The 18,487-nt window shown below is 39.9% G+C and overlaps 1 protein-coding gene across 1 annotated transcript in view; it reads left to right on the top strand.

The window, feature by feature from the left end:
• The window catches only part of PHACTR1 (phosphatase and actin regulator 1), a 152,416-nt gene that overhangs the window by 83,749 nt on the left and 50,180 nt on the right, over window positions 1–18,487 (top strand). Inside the window, exons 6-7 of the mRNA XM_085299907.1 lie at window positions 9,724–10,054; window positions 18,134–18,342. Coding sequence (XP_085156033.1) covers window positions 9,724–10,054; window positions 18,134–18,342 — 540 coding nt within the window. The remainder of the gene's footprint in view (window positions 1–9,723; window positions 10,055–18,133; window positions 18,343–18,487) is intronic.

The raw sequence follows: 18,487 nt of genomic DNA, 5'->3' as shown, positions 1-18,487 counted from the left end.
GGAAAAATTTGCCCTTATAGCAAAATTTTCAGTGTCATTCTTTCATAAAGTTGTTTGCACTTGTCATTGTGTGTACTGGTAGTGTGTATGTGTTGTACCTAGGGCAGGGAATACAAAGCATTTTCAGCCTATATCTTCAGTGTGGTTGCTTCAAGGCACCTCCCCTCTCCATGGTAATTGCCTGATACTGCCACTGCCTTTCCTAATCCTCCTCACTCTTTTTCATCAAGATGTACCATCCCTGCAAAAGTTGCAGGACGTGCTTTGATAGGAAAGGAAACAGCAGCAAATTCTTAGGGTATCTTTAACSACATTTAATAAGAAGAGGAAAGGGAGCCGTTGAAGGAAAGAATTTGGCTCATTTATTTTGCTCTTTGTTGCTTCTGCACAGATCCCCCTGCACATACCGCATATCTTTCAACATCTGTCTCTTTTACTGATCCTTATACAGACTATTCTGTCTTATGGCTTCTTGCCTTTCTGCTTCCCTGCTTGTACTGCTTGCCAGTCTGCTCCCCCTTTCCACCCATTTTCTGGGTGTTCCCCACCCACTGATCTTGAGCAGGCTGCCCCATCACCCTGCTGATGACAGGCAGCTCCACTTCCYCTCATGATGGGGATTTGGCATCCCTGAGAAATGCTGCAGTTTTTGTCTCTCACTCTATGGCAGCTAGCAACAGTAGATAATACAGACTCCTTGTTCTTGTCACACCATTTTTTTACAAGTGTCTAGGCTCTTCTTTGGGATTCAAAGCACAAAATACCTATGGAAGGAGGACTAGTGACTCTTCTCTCTCCAGTCTGTCACCAAGGCCACTGAAGCAAAGGATAATTGCATTTTTTGTCCAAAAAGAGTTCCCYGTATACTTTATCTACACCTTTTGGGTGGTCTACTCATAATTGCAGCTGCTGCCCAGGAGACAGCACCTCAGGCTCCCAGTTTCAAGACCAGCTGTGGTGCAGCTCTTCCTGTACTGGAGCAGCTCACCATCTTCTCACTGGGTTGCTTTTCTGATGTTAATRCTGCCCTGGTCTCTTCAGCACTGATGTGAGAAATGTTCAGTCCTTGTTAGCACATGGTAGATATTACTCTTCTGCTGTCAGTTAATACCTGTTTTACTTAAGATATAAAATCAAGAGAGTGCTCATTAAGAAAGTGTATGTCCTGGTTTTCTCTCATATCTCTCTTAGTGTTTTCATGTTTCTGTTTGGATTGCCACAGATTTCTGTTCTGTGTAGTTTTGTTCATTTTATGTGGAATCTCTTTACTTTCTTGCCTGCCAAAATCTACACATAACAGTTAATTTTTCCTGCCTTTACTACAAAGCAAATGGGCAATTCTGCAGCCTGGAAAAGCAGGCAACAGTATTACTGGCTTCAGGTGGGGACAGTGCCAGCTTCCTATGAGCTTCCATAACTCTCTGCCCAAGCTGCAAGAAGYGGTTCCAAGGTGAAGTCACAGCAGAGAAAATATAACAAATTGTATTTGAATAGGAAAACAACCCTCCAGTACTTAGTAGCCATCATTCACAAGCCTTCCTTTTGTATGAGATAGCAAAGAAGTCAAAGGATGGGTGCTTCTGGTGTTTTTTTGCAGCCCATTTTTTTTTGTGAATTGGTCTCACACTATTAGCATAGATTAATTGTTTGACAGTGATGACTTTACGGTAAGAGTGAAACAGAAGTATGACCTGTCTTACTTTGGGATGGCCTTTAATGGTCTCTCATCTGATCCTAAAGAAACTCTTATATGTGCATATACACAAATTTGTACATACATACTTACAAGCTTCAGGAAAAAGAATCAGGATTTAGCCATGGGACCCTAACATAATTGATGATTGTCTCTGGTAGCTCTGAAAACCTCATTTATGCATACCCTTATAAATAAAAGCATTCAGCTTATTCTTAAGGGCCCCTTTACTTCAGTGGTCCAGGGATATGTTTATTGTTGAGTGCCTTATGTTCTCCACTAGTAATTATATTAGCCTTGTATAATCTTCAGAAATGAGCAATATCAGTCCTGCTAAAGCACCCTCATCAGTGCTTAATTCTGAAGCAGAATTAATGCTATTCTTTTACTAATTACTCCAGAGACATCCTCAGGTTGTGTGTGAGAAAACAAGTAAAATCAGAATTCTTTTGTTCAAGATGAAGACTTTTGTGTTCTCCTTGCATTTACACTGAAGATTTTATGAGAAGATTGAAGGACAAATTAAGGCATACAAAGCATGACTAATGGAGGCTGGCAGTGGTAAATGGTCTGGTAGATCTTTGCAAGAAGACTGTGAGAGGAGATGTGATCTTGTGATGGGTTCAGATACACATCTGAATGGGAAGACGCAGTAGTGCCTCTGAACTTCAGTCTTATGTAAGATAGATATAGATATAGATACAGATATAGATATATATTTGTGTGTATATATATGTGTGTGTGTGTGTGTACATATAGATTTATATGTAATAGAAGCAGATTTATTTTATACCAATATAACTGAAAACATAATATTATAAAATCACTGTAGGCATAGTCAGCCAAGGGAAAAAAAAGGAGAAATATTTTAAATGAAAAAACTTGTGGAAAGATAAGTTTTCTTTGAGTCTGACCGCATTGGTGAGAACTTATCCCAAAGTTCTTCAGTACAGGCATAAAGACTGACCTGAGGAGTTTGCCAAAGGATTTAAAGCAAGTTATAGCAATGGAAAAGAAAAAAAATCTTCATCTCTGAAAGTGTTTGAGAACCATCTCAAACATTCATCTGCCTGTGTGAAGGCAAAGATTGACTTTCTCCTCAGTAAGAAATGCACGTAAGAGTAGGCCCAAAATAAACAAGTAAGAGGAAATTTAATTTTGGGGAGAGTAAGGGGGGAAAAAAGAGTTTTAAAGATTACATGAAAAGAGAATTGCCTCTAGCAAGTATAAATCACATAACCTTGGCATGCTTCTTTTCAAGGCTCCAGTACTGTGGGGATAGGACAGTGCAGGCACATGCACAAAGCCATGAGCAGACTGCAGAGTAGCCACTGGGAGTGATGCTGCTGCCACTGCAGAAATGTGCTTGATACCTTTGCCCCACACCATCCTCCCTGCTCTTGATGAAGTTACCACCATGAGGAATTTTCCTAACATAGGCGGAGCATACAGAAATGCCTATGCAGGCTCTCCAGCTTTTCCCTTGTTAGAGTGAAGCAGTATGTCTCTCTTAATGATTAAGTGATTTCTTCATAGCACAAAACAGGCAGATCTAGATGCAAAATGTTATTCTTAGCTGTTTCAATAAAGTTATTTCACTGCTCTGCATTTCTTCTTGGCCAGTTATCTCCTGGCCATCCTTCTACTGGTTTTCAAATAGGTTTATTATTAGACAGCCTTCATGGACAGAATTTCTTTCATCTTTTGAATTTGCCAGGATCCACACACAGACATTTAAGGACAATAGTTGCAGCTCTCTTATTTGGTTGAAACTGAAGAAGTAACTGAGTGCTTATCACCTGAGACCAAATTTAGCTGGACCATCGGGCTTAAGTCCTCAAATTATTATAAGACCTTTAATGGCCAAAAGTGACAAGAAGACTAGTCAAATTTGACTTAATAGAAAATGGTCCCCAGTAATAGTAAGCTCCTGATTCAATAAGCTCTTACCTCTCACCAATGCAGATGATGTTTTCTAGAATTAATTAGAAATTTGCTATTCAACGAACTGAACCATCAGTCATCCATMAAATTCTCTAAAATGTCTGAGAACAAAATGTATGTGACCAAACTGGGTTCTCAGCAACACCTTAGTACTTAGACTGAAGTTAACCTAATTTTTCGCTGAGATGCAGTCTTGGTCTTATCTGGCCACACAGCTATTGTGTTTAATCTTTGAAAAACTTTTTCCATTTGCTTACTTTCTTCATTCAACACTCTGAGAAGAAACATGGCACATTTTTGCATCTGAGATTATGCCTTCTAGTTATGTTGCTGTACAGTGAGAACTAATTCATAATTAAAAGCAAACATTTGTTGCAAATCCCTAAAAGTAATTTCTGATAATGTGGACATGCCAAGGACAAGGTTTGAGAACAGGGGTGCCTATCATCTTGCTGCATTCAGGGCACAGCACTGTTGATTATAAGTTGCAACATTATAAAAGTATTTACAACTACAGTTTATCCAAGAAATATTCTCTGCAATATTTTAAAACCCAGCAGTCACATACATCTGAGAAGGCTCTTTTATAGATGAGCCGTGACATTATCTGTAGGTTTCCTACTACATCACATTACCCTCTGCTTTCTGCTCTGACACACTACACTCATGAAGACAAGTTACGTTCCCATGGGTACAAATTCTCCTTACACTATGTACTTGCAGGAGAGGCAGCAGGGCAAAAGCAACTCCTCTTCCCCAGCACTGGAGAAGAGTAYCTAGGACACAGAGGTAGCAGGAAATCTTTCCATCTTTAAAGCCAACTTCAAGGCTATGCAGAGAGAGTTCATGCAGAGCCATATCTTTCAAAGCTAAGCATGCTTTGCCTATGTTCTCCAAACTCAACCTCAACCTTGAGTGCATGCATGGTGCAGAAGAACAGCAAAGGATTTCAGAGTCTTCAGTGAAATTTTCACTGAAGACATGCCTGCAGATCTTCCTGCAGCCAATGGGGAATGCTTTGCAAGTCTCTGAGAACATAGTTTAAATCTGTCTTCATGAATCTACTCAAAACTCCATTGAAATAAGAGACTCCTAATGTTCAGTCACAAATGATTCCCAGAAAGAAGTGGAAAGGTAAAGGCTACTTGTCCAAAATTTCAGTGAACATCAGTCACATCACCTCATTTCGACTGTGCCCCCCACAACAGGCCATGCTGTTTATTGCACATGTAAACTGTGCAATACAAACATTCCCTCATGCAAAACTCTGCAGAATTCCTGAGATGGGATTTAAAAAGGAACTGCATTCATGACAGGTTGTAACACCTGTTCTTGCATATGCTACATCAAACGTCATAGGATCATAAGACAGTTCAGTGGGAAGGGATCTCGGGATCCTACCTACCTACCCTAATCCAACCTCCTGCTCAAAGCAGAAAGCAGGCCACCAAGTTGCTGAGGGCTTTATYCAGTCAGGTCTTGAAAACCTCCAAGGGTGGAGACTGCACAGCCTCTGAGAACCACCTCTTCCACTGCTTGCCTGTCCTCATGAGGAAAAAAGGTTTCCTTATACCCAGTCTGAACCCTTAATTTCAACCTATGCCCTTTGCCTCTTGTCTTCCCACTGTGCACCTCTGTGAAGTGCCTGGCCCTGTCATCTTCTTGATAACTTTCTCATAGGTGCTGGGAGGCTGCTGTTAGGTCGCCCTGAAGCTGTCTCTTCTCCAAGCTGAACAAGCCCAGCCCAGAAGTAGCCCAGYCCTCAGCCTCTCCTCACAGGGCAAGTGCTCCAGCCACAACCATCTTTGGGGCCCTTTGCTGAACTTGCTCCAGGTTGTCAATGTCTTTCCTGTACTGAGAGAGGCGAAACTGGACACAGAAATCCGAATGTGTTCTAAGTAAGGGGGATAATTCCTTGTTGGCAGGGCACGCTGCTGGCTCAAATTTAGCATCATAAGAAGTCAAGAAATAACTTTTCTCCTGGTGGCAGCATAGTAACTTAGCCAGTTCTGCCACCAGCCTAGGGTTCCCAGTCATACCCTCTTCCTCCATGCAGTARTTGTACTGGGGCAGGATTTGAGGATTTTAGTGAGCATTTCTAGGAGCCCTTCTGGAGCAATATTTGCTGCTGTACATGCAGAATTTTCTAGCACCCCATCTTCAACATGTGCTGACCAACTCTCTAGCCACATTCAGTGGCTGGAGAATACTAGATTTGGTGTAAATGCTGTAGCTGTCATGTAACACAAACACTTCAGAAATACTACATATGGTCAGGCTTTCTGTGCTGTGACTGAAAGTATATTTGTTTTCTCAAAATCAAAAAGGAAATATAGCAACTCTACATGTAGCAAAATGATTTATATGGAAGACATAAGGGCTAACCTACTAGTCATATATCTGATGTGCAGCAAATGTTGTAACATCCACAACTATCTTTTTAAGTAATTTATTGTCATCAACAATGGGAAAGCTTCTTTGTCTAACATCTCTTTCATTGATTCTAGCATASTTAGACTTGACTATGCAGAGTGCTGAGTGGTCACGACCCTATTGGGAACTAACATCTTGCAAGATTGCATGTTATTCTCTTGAGTATGAGGAACCTCATCCAAAAGAGATTAATCAGACTTGCACACCTGGCTTCACACAGCTTGCTCCTCTTCTCTCATATCAGTGCTTTGTGCAATGATTTAAGACTGCACTACATATTCCACTGAGACGACACCTATCACTGATTCCTTGTTTATGTTTCCCCTGTCCAGCCTCCTATTCATCTACAGGTGTCTATGTCTGATGGATATTCCATGCTGGAGAGAATAAGTATTTTGACCCATAGTTCATGTATCGCATACATTGTGAAGTAAAAATAAACACATAAAACTCTAAAATTCAGTCATCTCACACTCTTACACACAGGGATCAGTTTGTTCTCTCATTTACAGTAGATGACAATAATGCAGTTTCCAGCAGTGTGACTGGAGCCCATTTGAGCAAAGATTTGAGCAAGGCTCCATTTGCTCAGAATACCCACTGATCTGACAGCTCAGTAAAACTTGCAGTACAAGGCTTGTTGTCTCCATTACTGATGTCATTGAAGATATACTGATATGCTTTCAAGTGAATTGATCGAACTCTCCTGTTATTGCAGTTATTCTCCTTTTAGTCATTTTTTTTAATCAGACAAGTAGAATTCTCWTGAAGGTGAAGGGCAGACAAGGAGATTTAATGCCTCGGGTTCATTTTCAAGGCTCTATCAGACATGAGGGGACATATTCAGACAGGTTCAAGAACTTAAGTGAGAGAAAGTCTGTCTGAATAAAGGCTTACATTGAAAATGACAGACTAGATTTTTAACAGATGTCCAATAGAGTCACCCCAGCACCCATACCAGTGCAAACAAGTGGACATGAAAGATTTCTTAAATTTAAGCAGAAACTACAGCCCCATACCTGTATTGTGAGCGATGGAAATCAGACTGTGCTCATCTAACTCATGATAGAGTTTGTGGTTACTCTACATGCATTTCAGTGAGGACGATTAAGCTAGGCTTGTTCTCCTACGCTACTCCAGAGCTGCAGTGCCTGTGTCACAACCCTACCTGGTGAATGCTTGCACCGGAAAGGAAAGGAATTTTTTCATTCTAGTTAAAAAAAAGATTAAATGATTCCTGTTTGCTCTGTGCTTGAATCAGTTGGCTTATTTTACTCATTCTGAACATAAAATACACTCTACTGTTCAGGATCACAGAAAGTGGCAAAYCTGGTTCATAATTCCTGTTATTCTTAGTCAGAAACAAGAGATACCTGCAGTTGGGATCTGTTTGAAGGATGACTCTCCCTATATCATACACAGAATGGAGGGATGTCCGGTCACCAGCCCTGTGAGATGAYGGTGTTAATTGAAATACATCAGTAAAGGATTCAAAACCAACACAGGCAAATCTACACATTTCAACRTGGAGAAGTGCAGATCAGCTCAACCTACTCTTTGTAGATCAGAGCCAGCATTAGAAGTAAGACTGCCTATAGCACAAGCATATGGAAACATTTTGTTACTACAAATCCCATAGGAACCKTATTCTTTACTATTTGTTTCATTTACCTTTTACTGAAGATGGTTTGTTCTTTTGTGCAGCATACAAAGAGAAGATAAACACAGCTAAAGTGTATGAAAGAAAATWAAGCAGTAACTTGGAGACCTTTCTGTGCTTGAACAGAAAATCCTAAAAATCTTCTTTTCCAGAAGGCAGCCTGGTTTAAAAGATAGGGCAGTACCCTGTAGCTTGACAACCCTATGAGTTAGATTTCAGCCTCGGTAGAGCCGTCATAAGAATTTCTGCTTTCAGGAGAGACAAGGTGTCTAGTGGATGTGATATTACACTGAAAGCGAAAAGGCTTAGGTTCTGCTCTCTGTAACTCTCCTGTTCTACGACATGGACAGACCACTTTCTTCTGTGCCTCTTTTTCACCCTTGCCTCACTCATCTGGAGCAAGGGAAAACTGGCTGTCTTTGTACTGGCACACTCTGTGTACTGTGTTTCCAGTGTGCCAGAAACTCTGGTATCAAGTGGATGCTGTGGATGAAATGAAGCTGTGATGGGTACTGAAAAAAGATCAGTGTCAGACCTGAGCTTGGCCCCATTTCTGACCTTTTTCTACCTAACCRTCCTTAATCATTTTCAAGAGGCATTAGCACGTGGAAGTCCTAGTATAGCCTTCTGCACTGTGGCTAGCAGATATGGATACTAGTTCAAGTGATAGCCAGAAGAGACCAGGTGGGAGGGAGGAGTAATGGGGGCAAGGAGAGAGACAGTTAAATGCTAACAAGAACCTGTTGGAAAAGGGCTTTAAAAATCTGATGCAGCTCAGGAGAGTGGTAACTTTGGAAATTTGGAGAGCAACATTTTACCTGGTAAGTGTTCCTCAGGTCAAGAGAAGCTTCTTGCCATCAGTTCATTTACCATGTTGCAGCAAGAAGTGTGAACTGAAGTAACAAGAGGCCAAACAGTGCGTGAGCTCTGCCTGCAGAACTGTTACAGAGCTGAATGTCAGGGATATTCCAGCCTGGAAAGAGCTTTTTCTAGTAGGACAATATATATTTCCTCTCATTTTCTTTGTTCTTAGCATACACAGTGGCTGTTCCCCACYACTATTCCTACCTTGGGAACTTCAAGTCCTCCCACTACTTCTACTCCCTTCTGAAAACATTTCATAATGTAACTCCAGAAATCACCAGCTGTTGAGTCCTGGCAGTACAATGAGGTGCCTTTTGCTTGTGGACCTCTCATTAATTTCCTGTAATAACCAGAGGAGTCTTTGCTTGACAGGTAAACTATGTGATTCAAGGAACAAGCCTAGAGTGAAAAARGTTAAAATTCAATGTGTGAGTCCAGAAAAAAGTATCTGCTAAGTCTTCTGTAGAGGAATACATTAATCCTAACAGTCTTCTGCCCTTTATCATTTTTTCCTCCTGGACCCTTTGTTTTTCCAGACCGCTCCTGTGTATTATTCAGACCCTATATCTTTCTCACTTTCCCTGTAATGCARTTTTTAGCACCAAATGTTTTGCACATTACAAAGCTGTAAGAAATATGGCACATAGTAATTGCACTGCAGTAACTGAGAAAGATCAGGAATCACTGAGTTTTCATTCTAGCAGTGATGGTGGTGAGTCATTCTGTAGCTTCAGACACCGAATTGCTCTCCCCTGCTTGCATGCCTGTTGAGTGGGAGATATTGCGCTTACCTCACGGGGTAGTTTTGGAGAATTAGGACTTTAAAGCTTTGAAGTATGACACAAGCTTCGTTAAGCATTGCTTAATGTATTTATGAAGGGGCGTGCACAGCCCTGGGATATTTTTGTGAGGCTCAGAAGTGTTGCAAAACAACAATTCTTTTTCTGAAGACAGTGCTGATGCAAACTATGTAAAACTGTTCATCACGTCAGGAAAAGGGTAAATCCAGTGCACACTCCTCTCCTGTGTTCACTAGCAACCTCAGTACTTGCTCACTCAGGCAGATACTGTGATCTTCATCTCACTGCCATGAAAATTAACACCAGGATCTCTCTTTCTTCTGTTGTAGATCCTGGCGCTCCTGTGAAACTGCCTTGTATGCCAGTTAAACTGTCACCTCCACTACCTCCAAAGAAAGTCATGATTTGCATGCCTTTAGGGGGGCCAGACCTCTCTCTCGCGTCCTATTCCACACAGAAGAGCTCCCAGCAGCCTTTGACTCAGCACCATCACACTGTCCTGCCATCCCAGTTAGCAGCTCACCAGCACCAGCTCCAGTACGGCAGCCACAGCCAGCACCTGCCTTCTGGGTCCAGCACGTTACCCATTCACCCTTCGGGGTGCCGGATGATAGAGGAATTGAACAAAACGCTAGCGATGACCATGCAAAGGCTAGAAAGGTAACGGATGAACTTTTAAAATTAAGTATCAATGTACACTGTTTCTTACTAGCCTCAGTATCGATAGCAGCACTTGAGTTATGTTGATGATACTTGGCACTTAAACTGGGCTTCTCCTCTGGAGGTCTAAAAACTTATGTAGAGTCACTGCTGGAGAAAAAGTGTTATCCAGGCTTGTTCAGCAAGTTTGTAGCAGAACTGAGAAGATCAAATTTCCTGAATCCCATTGTCCTGTTTAAGGAGCTGGGTAATACCACGGGTGGAGATGATAGTAGGACATGCCCAACTTGCAGTATGTAGTGCAAGGTGTATAGCTGCAGAGCTCAAGTTGCATGGAGGACCCCCTTCCCCCCCMAAAAAAAGGGAGAGAAAATGAGAGATTTAGAAAAAGAACAATAAAAGCCCAGAGTGCTGTACTACCATGGCATATGATTAGCATTACTGATTAGCTCATAACAGCTTTTTAGAAATCCTGCAAGTACCTTAGAGAAGTTTTAATGTACTCTTTAATTATTTCAGTTAAGTTAAATAATATGTTTGATTGTTTTAAAATAAAGATAAAGAACAGATAAATAATTACACTGAATCTATAAATGAAAAGTCTGGATATGCTTATAAATATATATATAAATATATGTAAATAGACACACCCCAGTATAGTCAGACTGCCTTTGCTGCTTAGTAATAGTTTCACTTTACTTTCCACAAAGATTGCACTGAACCTTAGACATTCCACAGCAGCTACCTTCTTATCCAGTCACATCTAGAGGAAGGTTATATGTTTAATCAGAAGTGCCTTACCTTGGGGCTGTTTTTTATAACTATCTCTTGTGAACATTTCTTGCTGATGTTTCAGATAATCTGAATAAGTGAAGCATGTTGTATAAATGCAAACTGTCTTCATAAACTGCAAGATCAGCAAGCTTTGGAAAATTTATTTTGACTTGTAGGCTGCAATTGAGCAAGTCTAAGGGTAGGGAAATTAGTCAAAAATGACACGTGCTACTTAGGACCAAGGGCAGCTTTGTAACCAGTTTGCTTTAGGAGCATCAGATCATCCTTCTTTTAGACAGGAGGTTAAAATATTTGTTCTAATAGAAAAAATGCCTTATGATTTGCCCCAATACTTCTTCGTGATAATGTTGCCTTCATTATATTGCACAGTTTTTAAAAAAATAAAAATCTCATGGGTATGGCATGTTCTCTTTACTGCCACTAAAGACAGTTAGGTGACCAGAGGCTGTCCCACCCTGCTAGCATATTTTAGTAGCAGAGTATCAATAAAAACCTCTGGAGTTATATCAGGTGGCCTTACCTTTCTGCAGCATTGGGGAATCCTCTGCTGGGGGAAGACTGGCTGAACTGTGAGGGAAGGAAGTTCCTATTGCCGTCAATAAAAGGGCTGTAGCAGTAGGATCGGAAGGAGCTTCCGCAATCCCTCCAGCATGCCCCGTGCCCGAGGACTGCCCAGTTCCTTTTGCATTGCTGGCAGGACTGGTCGGATCTGTCTGTATCGCCCTGAGGCTTGGTTCCCTGAGTGCAGAGAATAGCCTGTGGCTCCAAAAGGCTCCCTGGGGGCAGCACCGCTCATGCCAGCCCCAGGGCAGGTGGAGATATTAGCCCTAGAGTCTGGCTTCCGCTGCATGCAAAAGGCACTTTGTTAATCTGAGCCCAGTGATATGTCTCAGAGTATGACTTCATTGTGGCATCTGTTGCCCCACAGTGATGAATGCTCCATTTTCTAGGTTTCCATCAAGTTTATGCCTACAAATATGTTTAACTAATTTAAAGAAGATGATGCTGTTTGATTTTAATGATTAATTTGAAACTGAGGTTATATTGATTTTAAAAGCTCAACAAGGAAGGGTTCATTTCCGAATATGAAGCAAGACATTCTTCCTTTGCAAAGAAGAATAAGAAAAGTCTGTGGCACTGATACTTCACATTTAATATGAAAATGAATCCTAGTGCACAGTATTGCACAGCTGATTTTTCGTTACCTTTTTTGGGTTGACTAACTATTATTTCAATCATGAAATAAAGTATTGAGTACTTCAGTTATTCTCCTTGTCAGAATAAATCAATAACATTTACAGTTACAAGAGAGAAAATAGTTGATGACTATTTGTTCTGCAAAAGCAATTGATATTTTCATAGTACGTACAGACAAAAGAGTCTGTGGAGCTGATACTTTCTGTTAAATTCTTAAACTGATTTTCCAAGCCACATTGTGATCTTAGTAAATTTGCTAGCTTCTCTTGGAGATTTGTGCAAATTTTTAAAATATGTTACTTAATTTGAGAGGGGTTTAATGGTGCCAAATACTACAATTTTCTAATATTTTTGAGAGTGATTATTTTTCCTTAATTGTAAAAAATCTGGTTTAAACCCAGAGGAAATCAGACTGCAGTATTTGTCACTGGACGTTTCAACTTAGAAGTCTTGAAGGCCTTTAAAGCTGCACTAATTTCCTCTACCTGATCTACTAGATCTGTTTTCTTCTACTTGAAATTTGACAATATGGTCATGTCCCCCACATGCATAGGATACGCAGTGATGTCCTGAGCTTTACTGTTTCTTCCCAGCTGACATGTTACTTGGTCGATGCTGTTGAGTCAATAACCTTGAGAAGATGAAAGATCCTGACGTGTCTCTGAGGCATCTTCCGGGGAATTCTAAATTCATTGGCATCATTCACTTCTGCTGATCTCAGTTCTTATCTCAAGGAAATCCTATAATATTCTAGAATAATTGCCTCAATACAGCAGTAGTAATGCTACCAAGCATTATTTAGAATAACAGAAAGTTATTTAGAATAGTATTTTGTTTTTAATAATACAGGATGGTGTAGACAAGCACAGATGAATTTTCTGCTGTCAATTTCTTTTTTTTTTCCCAGAGGAATTTTTTTTTTCTTTCCAGTGTCTAATCTCTTTGCTCCTGATGCGGTGGAATCTCTCATAGTCTGTTAGACTCCACTGGTGTGTGTTGGATCCATAACCACTCTGTATTGATTCCACATTTATCCCAGTAAACCTTTCTTAGACCTCAAAACTCATCTTTCCACCAAGTTCATAAGGGTGGAAAGGAACAAGGAATAAAAGAAGAAAATAACTCCTCCTTGCAGCAGTCTGGATTTTTTGCTTTAGCAGATCTGGTCTCTGATACTCTAACGACATCTGAAGACTGATACATGAAATCAATGCTTTGCCAATGAGCCAGAAGCTTTCCAAAGAAAAATGAGCTGTCCCTCTGTACCAGAATGGAAGCCAGAAGTTATTTTGCTGTGTGTGACCTTGAGAAAACACTAAACTTCTCTATCTCTGTTTTCTCCTCTGTAGGAGTACTGTCTCACATAGATCTAATAAATATTAATAAGTTACTGTTTTAAGATATATTAAAAGTATATAATTGCTCTTCAAGTCCCAATTGTTCTTGTCACTGAAAGTGAGTTAATTCCTGGATCTTTTACTCAGTTATATTATAGACACTATAGATCATTAAGTTAATTTACACACTTTACACTTAATTGCAAAAAATTTCTGRCACTCACAACCTCTGTTTATTACTTGTTCTCAGAAGGATATCTTTATCTCTTATCATAATATGACTGCGATGACTTGTCACTTGTCCTTCTAGTTTGCCTTCATTTTCCCCGAGAAATCACCAGTTTTATGATAGATTAAGTTGCAACAGAGAGGAGTGTATTTTCCACATTACCTTTCTTCTGGAAACCTCTGTTGCTAATTTGAGTTCAAACTGCAAACAACTTTCAACTTTTACCCAAAGGATATGGGTCAAGCATGAATAAAATAAAACTCTAGATTCTGGAATCTTTTTTTTTTTTTTTTTTTTTTTTTTACCATTTTAGAATACCTTTTAAAGGCTAGTGAAAATCTTATAATCCCTGCCATCAAAATCCAGGAGGGCTTGATTCTTCTCATTTAATTAAACTTGAGAGGATTGAAGCCTGCCAGACCATGCCCAAAAGCAGTGCATCACAAGCTGCAGAAAAAGAAGCTTCAGAAAACATTCTTGTATCCTGTAATATATCTTTAATTTTGATCTGATATAGTCTTATTTTCTGCCTTGCCCATGCAGYTCTTGGTCTGTCTGGTAAGAAGACAATTAATTTCAATTATTCTGTGGACACTTGTGCACTAGCAGCTGAATCAAGGCCACAGTTTATTTAGTGTGTAATATTAAAGAACTGTTAAGTGGCAATATCTCACTCTGGGCTGGAATTAAATCTATGACAGAACAGTGAAAAACCTGTGTCCAAAGGACAGTTTGTGAGACCAGTTCCTCTGGGACATCCAGTGGCTTCAAACTGTAGATTCATAAAATGAAATGCATTAGACAGTCTTGCCATTGTGTTGCAAATCTTATGAAACATATTTGAGTCAGAAGACATTTTTCTTGCATAAAACTTGTCAGGAGAATTACTTTTTTATCTAAACTTTAGCATTGCCTAAGAAGAGAACCATTCAATATTTACAGCTCTCTCGCTCTCTCGCTCTTTCTTTCTCCCTCTCTCTCTTACTCACAGGAGTGCACATTTGCACACATTGTATAAATGTATATACAATGTTTTGAAGTGTTTCCAATTTTTGCTTTAACTGATAAGTACAAAAGAGTGTACTGTGGATCTGAAAACTTGCTGATAAAAATTAAACCTTTTATTCCAAGATCAGAGAGGCTGGGATGACAGATGAGAAGTTTGTGGTTTTTTCCGCTCAATTTTAAAGATGGGATTTCACTTTTTTCTTTTAGATTCCAACAGTAGCATGAGTATTAATATATTTAAATTCTGATTTCTCATTAAAATCTTTTCTCACTAGAAATGTTTTAGGCCGTAGTGGTGTAACTTCTTTGCTCTTCTGATCACATAAAGATGATATCACAGTAAGTGCAGGTGCTTGTGCTAGTCAGCTATGTATTATTCAAAAGTATGTGTTAAGATAAATTTGTTTTCTTAAAACTATTTGCTTAGCTATGGCTTTAATCTCTAATTTTGTTGCAAAACATAAAGCTGATTTAAAATGGATTGTTTGAAACAATAGTATGTTTTTGGTGAATAATACTAAAAAAAATCTGTGGTGTATACCACCTTACAAAGTGGGATTTTTACTAATTGCATAGAGGAATTTATACACAATGGAAATAGCCAGTGACCTTGATTTGTCTTTCATAAGTACACTGCAATATTGCAAGTATTTCACAAGTATTATGCTTAGACAGCTGACTTAGTCAAAAATGATGCAGAGAAGGCTGATTTCAATCAAGAAAAACACAAAACATGAGGAAAAATGAGGGACTTAAAATAGAAAGTAATATTACGAAGAGAGTGGATGATTCAGAAAAATTATGATGAGATGCCTTTTACTTCTAAATCACTAGTTCAAATGAAGATCTAGTATGGTAATTTGTAAATTTTGTCCTGCTTAGTAAGCTAAATTAGTGAACCACTTTAGTATCTGATACCCTCTGTGCAGTCATATATGGATGTATCTGTAACCTACACGCATCCTTCACAGAACAGTGAAGCACCAAATGGTCTTGGATGCTGAACTACTTTTTGCTCAACTATTTTAGGGGTTAAAATACTTTTAGGTCAAACTCATTGAGATGTAATATAGAAATTTGCAAGTCAATTTTTCATGAATCATTCATACGTTGTGATACAAAACGTGAGCCATCACTGAGCAAATTGAGTTCCTCCCTTCACGGAGATCCAGAGCATCTCACTGTTTGTTAATCTGCAATAGTAAATGTTGCAATTAAGAAAATGATTTCGTTGAAGCTGGAGCCTTTTATTCTTCTTAATCCCTAAGCACCATATGGACAGGCATTATATGCCCACAACTACATTTAAAAGAGTCTTTCTGAGATGTCATGTGGCAGCCATTTAGGAGTCCACATCAACTTTAGATTTAGAAGGAAATGTTTCAAGTTGATTCAGCAGAAAATGATCTAAGGGGAAAAATAAAACATTCTTTCAAAATGTGGAATGCCTCCAGGGTTCTGAGCAGGCTAAAATACTAAGGGAGCTAAGGGTCAGGTCATACCCAAATTTGACAAGTGCTTCAAGTGCAACTTGGCCAGGTCATCTGTTTTCACAGCTACGTTCTTGTGGAAAGTAAATTGGGAGTTTGACATAGAGATGTCTGCCAGGCAGATACTCCCTGGCTTTCATACAGCTGTTGTCTCAGTTGGGGCTTAGGAGGGAGAACAGTTTCTACTGACTCGCAAATAATCTTCAGCAGCCATCACTTTTGCCTAGCAGTCTCTTATTTTCATTTCATACAGGGGAAGCAACATGAGCTGTTAGATAAAACTTGGCTGTGAAATCAGGTTATATTCTTGGCTTTGCCTTTCACCTGCTGCTTGACTTTGGTCTTCAACTTTTCATGTTCCAGTTTCCCTATTTATATTGATATCTTCCTTGGTAAAGTAGTTTGAGATCAACACATAAACAGAGCTAAATAGTAGCAGTACTAATGCTGCTCTGAATCCAGTAAGCAGTGTGAAATTATCAGACCATGGTTTATGTGACAAAKGTCTAGAGCCAGGCTTTTTTTGGCATGTCATACATGTCTTAGGATAATGGAGAATAAAAAACAGGTTATGACCTCTGTGCTTCCCAAATCTGTATGTAGATAGATGATACCAGGGTGCATCTGCATTTCCTTCTGACTACTCTAAGACATCATCCCAAGTCCAGCAAAGTGAACATGACCTTCGTTGCACTTCTCTTCAGGGGCACAGCGTGTGCAAATCATATATCCTCTCCCTGATCTTTTGCCATGTTCTAGCAGAGGGGAGGTAAAAGGGAAATAATCAGTTTAAGTTGATGTGTTCCCAAGGAGGATGATACAGATGCAAATATAGGAAAGAGAAATTTCAGACCATCTGTCAGTTCACGTTTTCTGGGAAACGTGGAATTATTTTATTAATGTCGTCTGACTCAATGAGTATTCCAGTGTGGATAGGTAGATTTCCCAAGGTTTTAATATACTGGCACAGAAGTTAGGTACAGGGGTGCTCTTGAAGTTGTGAAGCACTGAATGTTTAGAAGATACACTCCTGGTTCCCTCATGGCAGTGGCATAGTCCCAGTCTCCTTTTCAGCTGGTCTCTGCCTCCTCCTTCCTCTGCATTCTGCCCAGTCTCAGGACACAATTTCATGATCTGCCACAGCAATGCTAAGTGGAGGCTGGTCCTATTTCTTCTTGCCTTTTGTGCTGCCAGTTCAGCTGTGCTGCTTCACCTGTTTCTATAGCTGTGTTGCAAAACACAGGTTAAAAAAGGCCTGATCAGGTTCACCACAAGCAGTACTACAGACATGCCAAAGTGTGCTGGGAGCAGAGGTGGTGGGAACGGGTAGCTGGGCACGGGAAAAGGGATATTGTCGCTGCAGCCCACATAACATATAACTGTTAGGTCTCCCTCATTACTCTTAGCAGCTCTCAAAGTCTATTTTTGCAAAATCCAGTTTCACATGCTTGTTTTTGCCCCTTCACACAGTCCCACCCTTGCCTTCTCCCCAAGTCAATCAACATCTTGCCCAAACAGCCCAAATCATAGATTCCTGTTGCCTTTCTACACTCTTTTCTCTAAATCCATTGCTTTACTTCTTCCTGCAGTCATACTGCATTTTCTCAATTCGAGTCAAGTATTTTCTGTGCCTGTAGAGGTCACACAGCTCAGGTCACCAAGCCTATAGAGAGGTCACACAGATATCAGATTGAAAACATATTTGTCTCTATAAGTGGATGATGGAGAATTCCATTAAGCCTCGAAGCTGTATTTACCACAGATCTTTAGTTCTCAGTCCTGGCTGCCTGTATTTTTCTCTATGTGCTGTCTTACTTCTCCCTAACAAGTGTTGTAGTTTAATTGTGATGTGTACTGAATGAACCCATTAGATGTCTTGCTGGTCATGAAGATTTTTCTGTCCTCATTTCTTTTCAAAAAGGCATGAAAGACCACTACTTCCCTAAATACAGCAAGAGAAGCAACCCTGACTTCCATTGTGCTATTTCTTGTAGTTTATTTATTTGGTTTTCTTTCCCAACAGCTCTGGCTTACATGCAGGTGACAACGTTACAAAAACAGGACCTGGAGGCCTTCCAGACATGAGACAAGTGCCAACTGTTGTGATCGAATGTGATGACAATAAAGAAAATGTGCCTCATGAACCCGACTATGAAGATTCTTCCTGCCTTTACACAAGACAGGAAGCAGAAGAGGAGGAAGATGAAGATGAGGATAACTCATTATTTACAAGTAAGGCTTATTCCATTTTTCCCTTTCATTTATTTAATTTTTCCTCTGAACTCTCAGTGCAAAAGGAAAACACAAAGCCTATGGATTTTCTTTCTTGCACATGCTTTTGCATCTCTCAGGGCTTGACTACCTGGGCACACTTGGT

This window comes from Rhea americana, unplaced genomic scaffold, assembly GCF_003343005.1.
Source record: "Rhea americana isolate MKP2758 unplaced genomic scaffold, rheAme1 scaffold_156, whole genome shotgun sequence".
Lineage (NCBI taxonomy): Eukaryota > Metazoa > Chordata > Aves > Rheiformes > Rheidae > Rhea > Rhea americana.
Note: the sequence above shows the minus strand (reverse complement) of the source record. Positions and strands in the feature narration are given on the sequence as shown.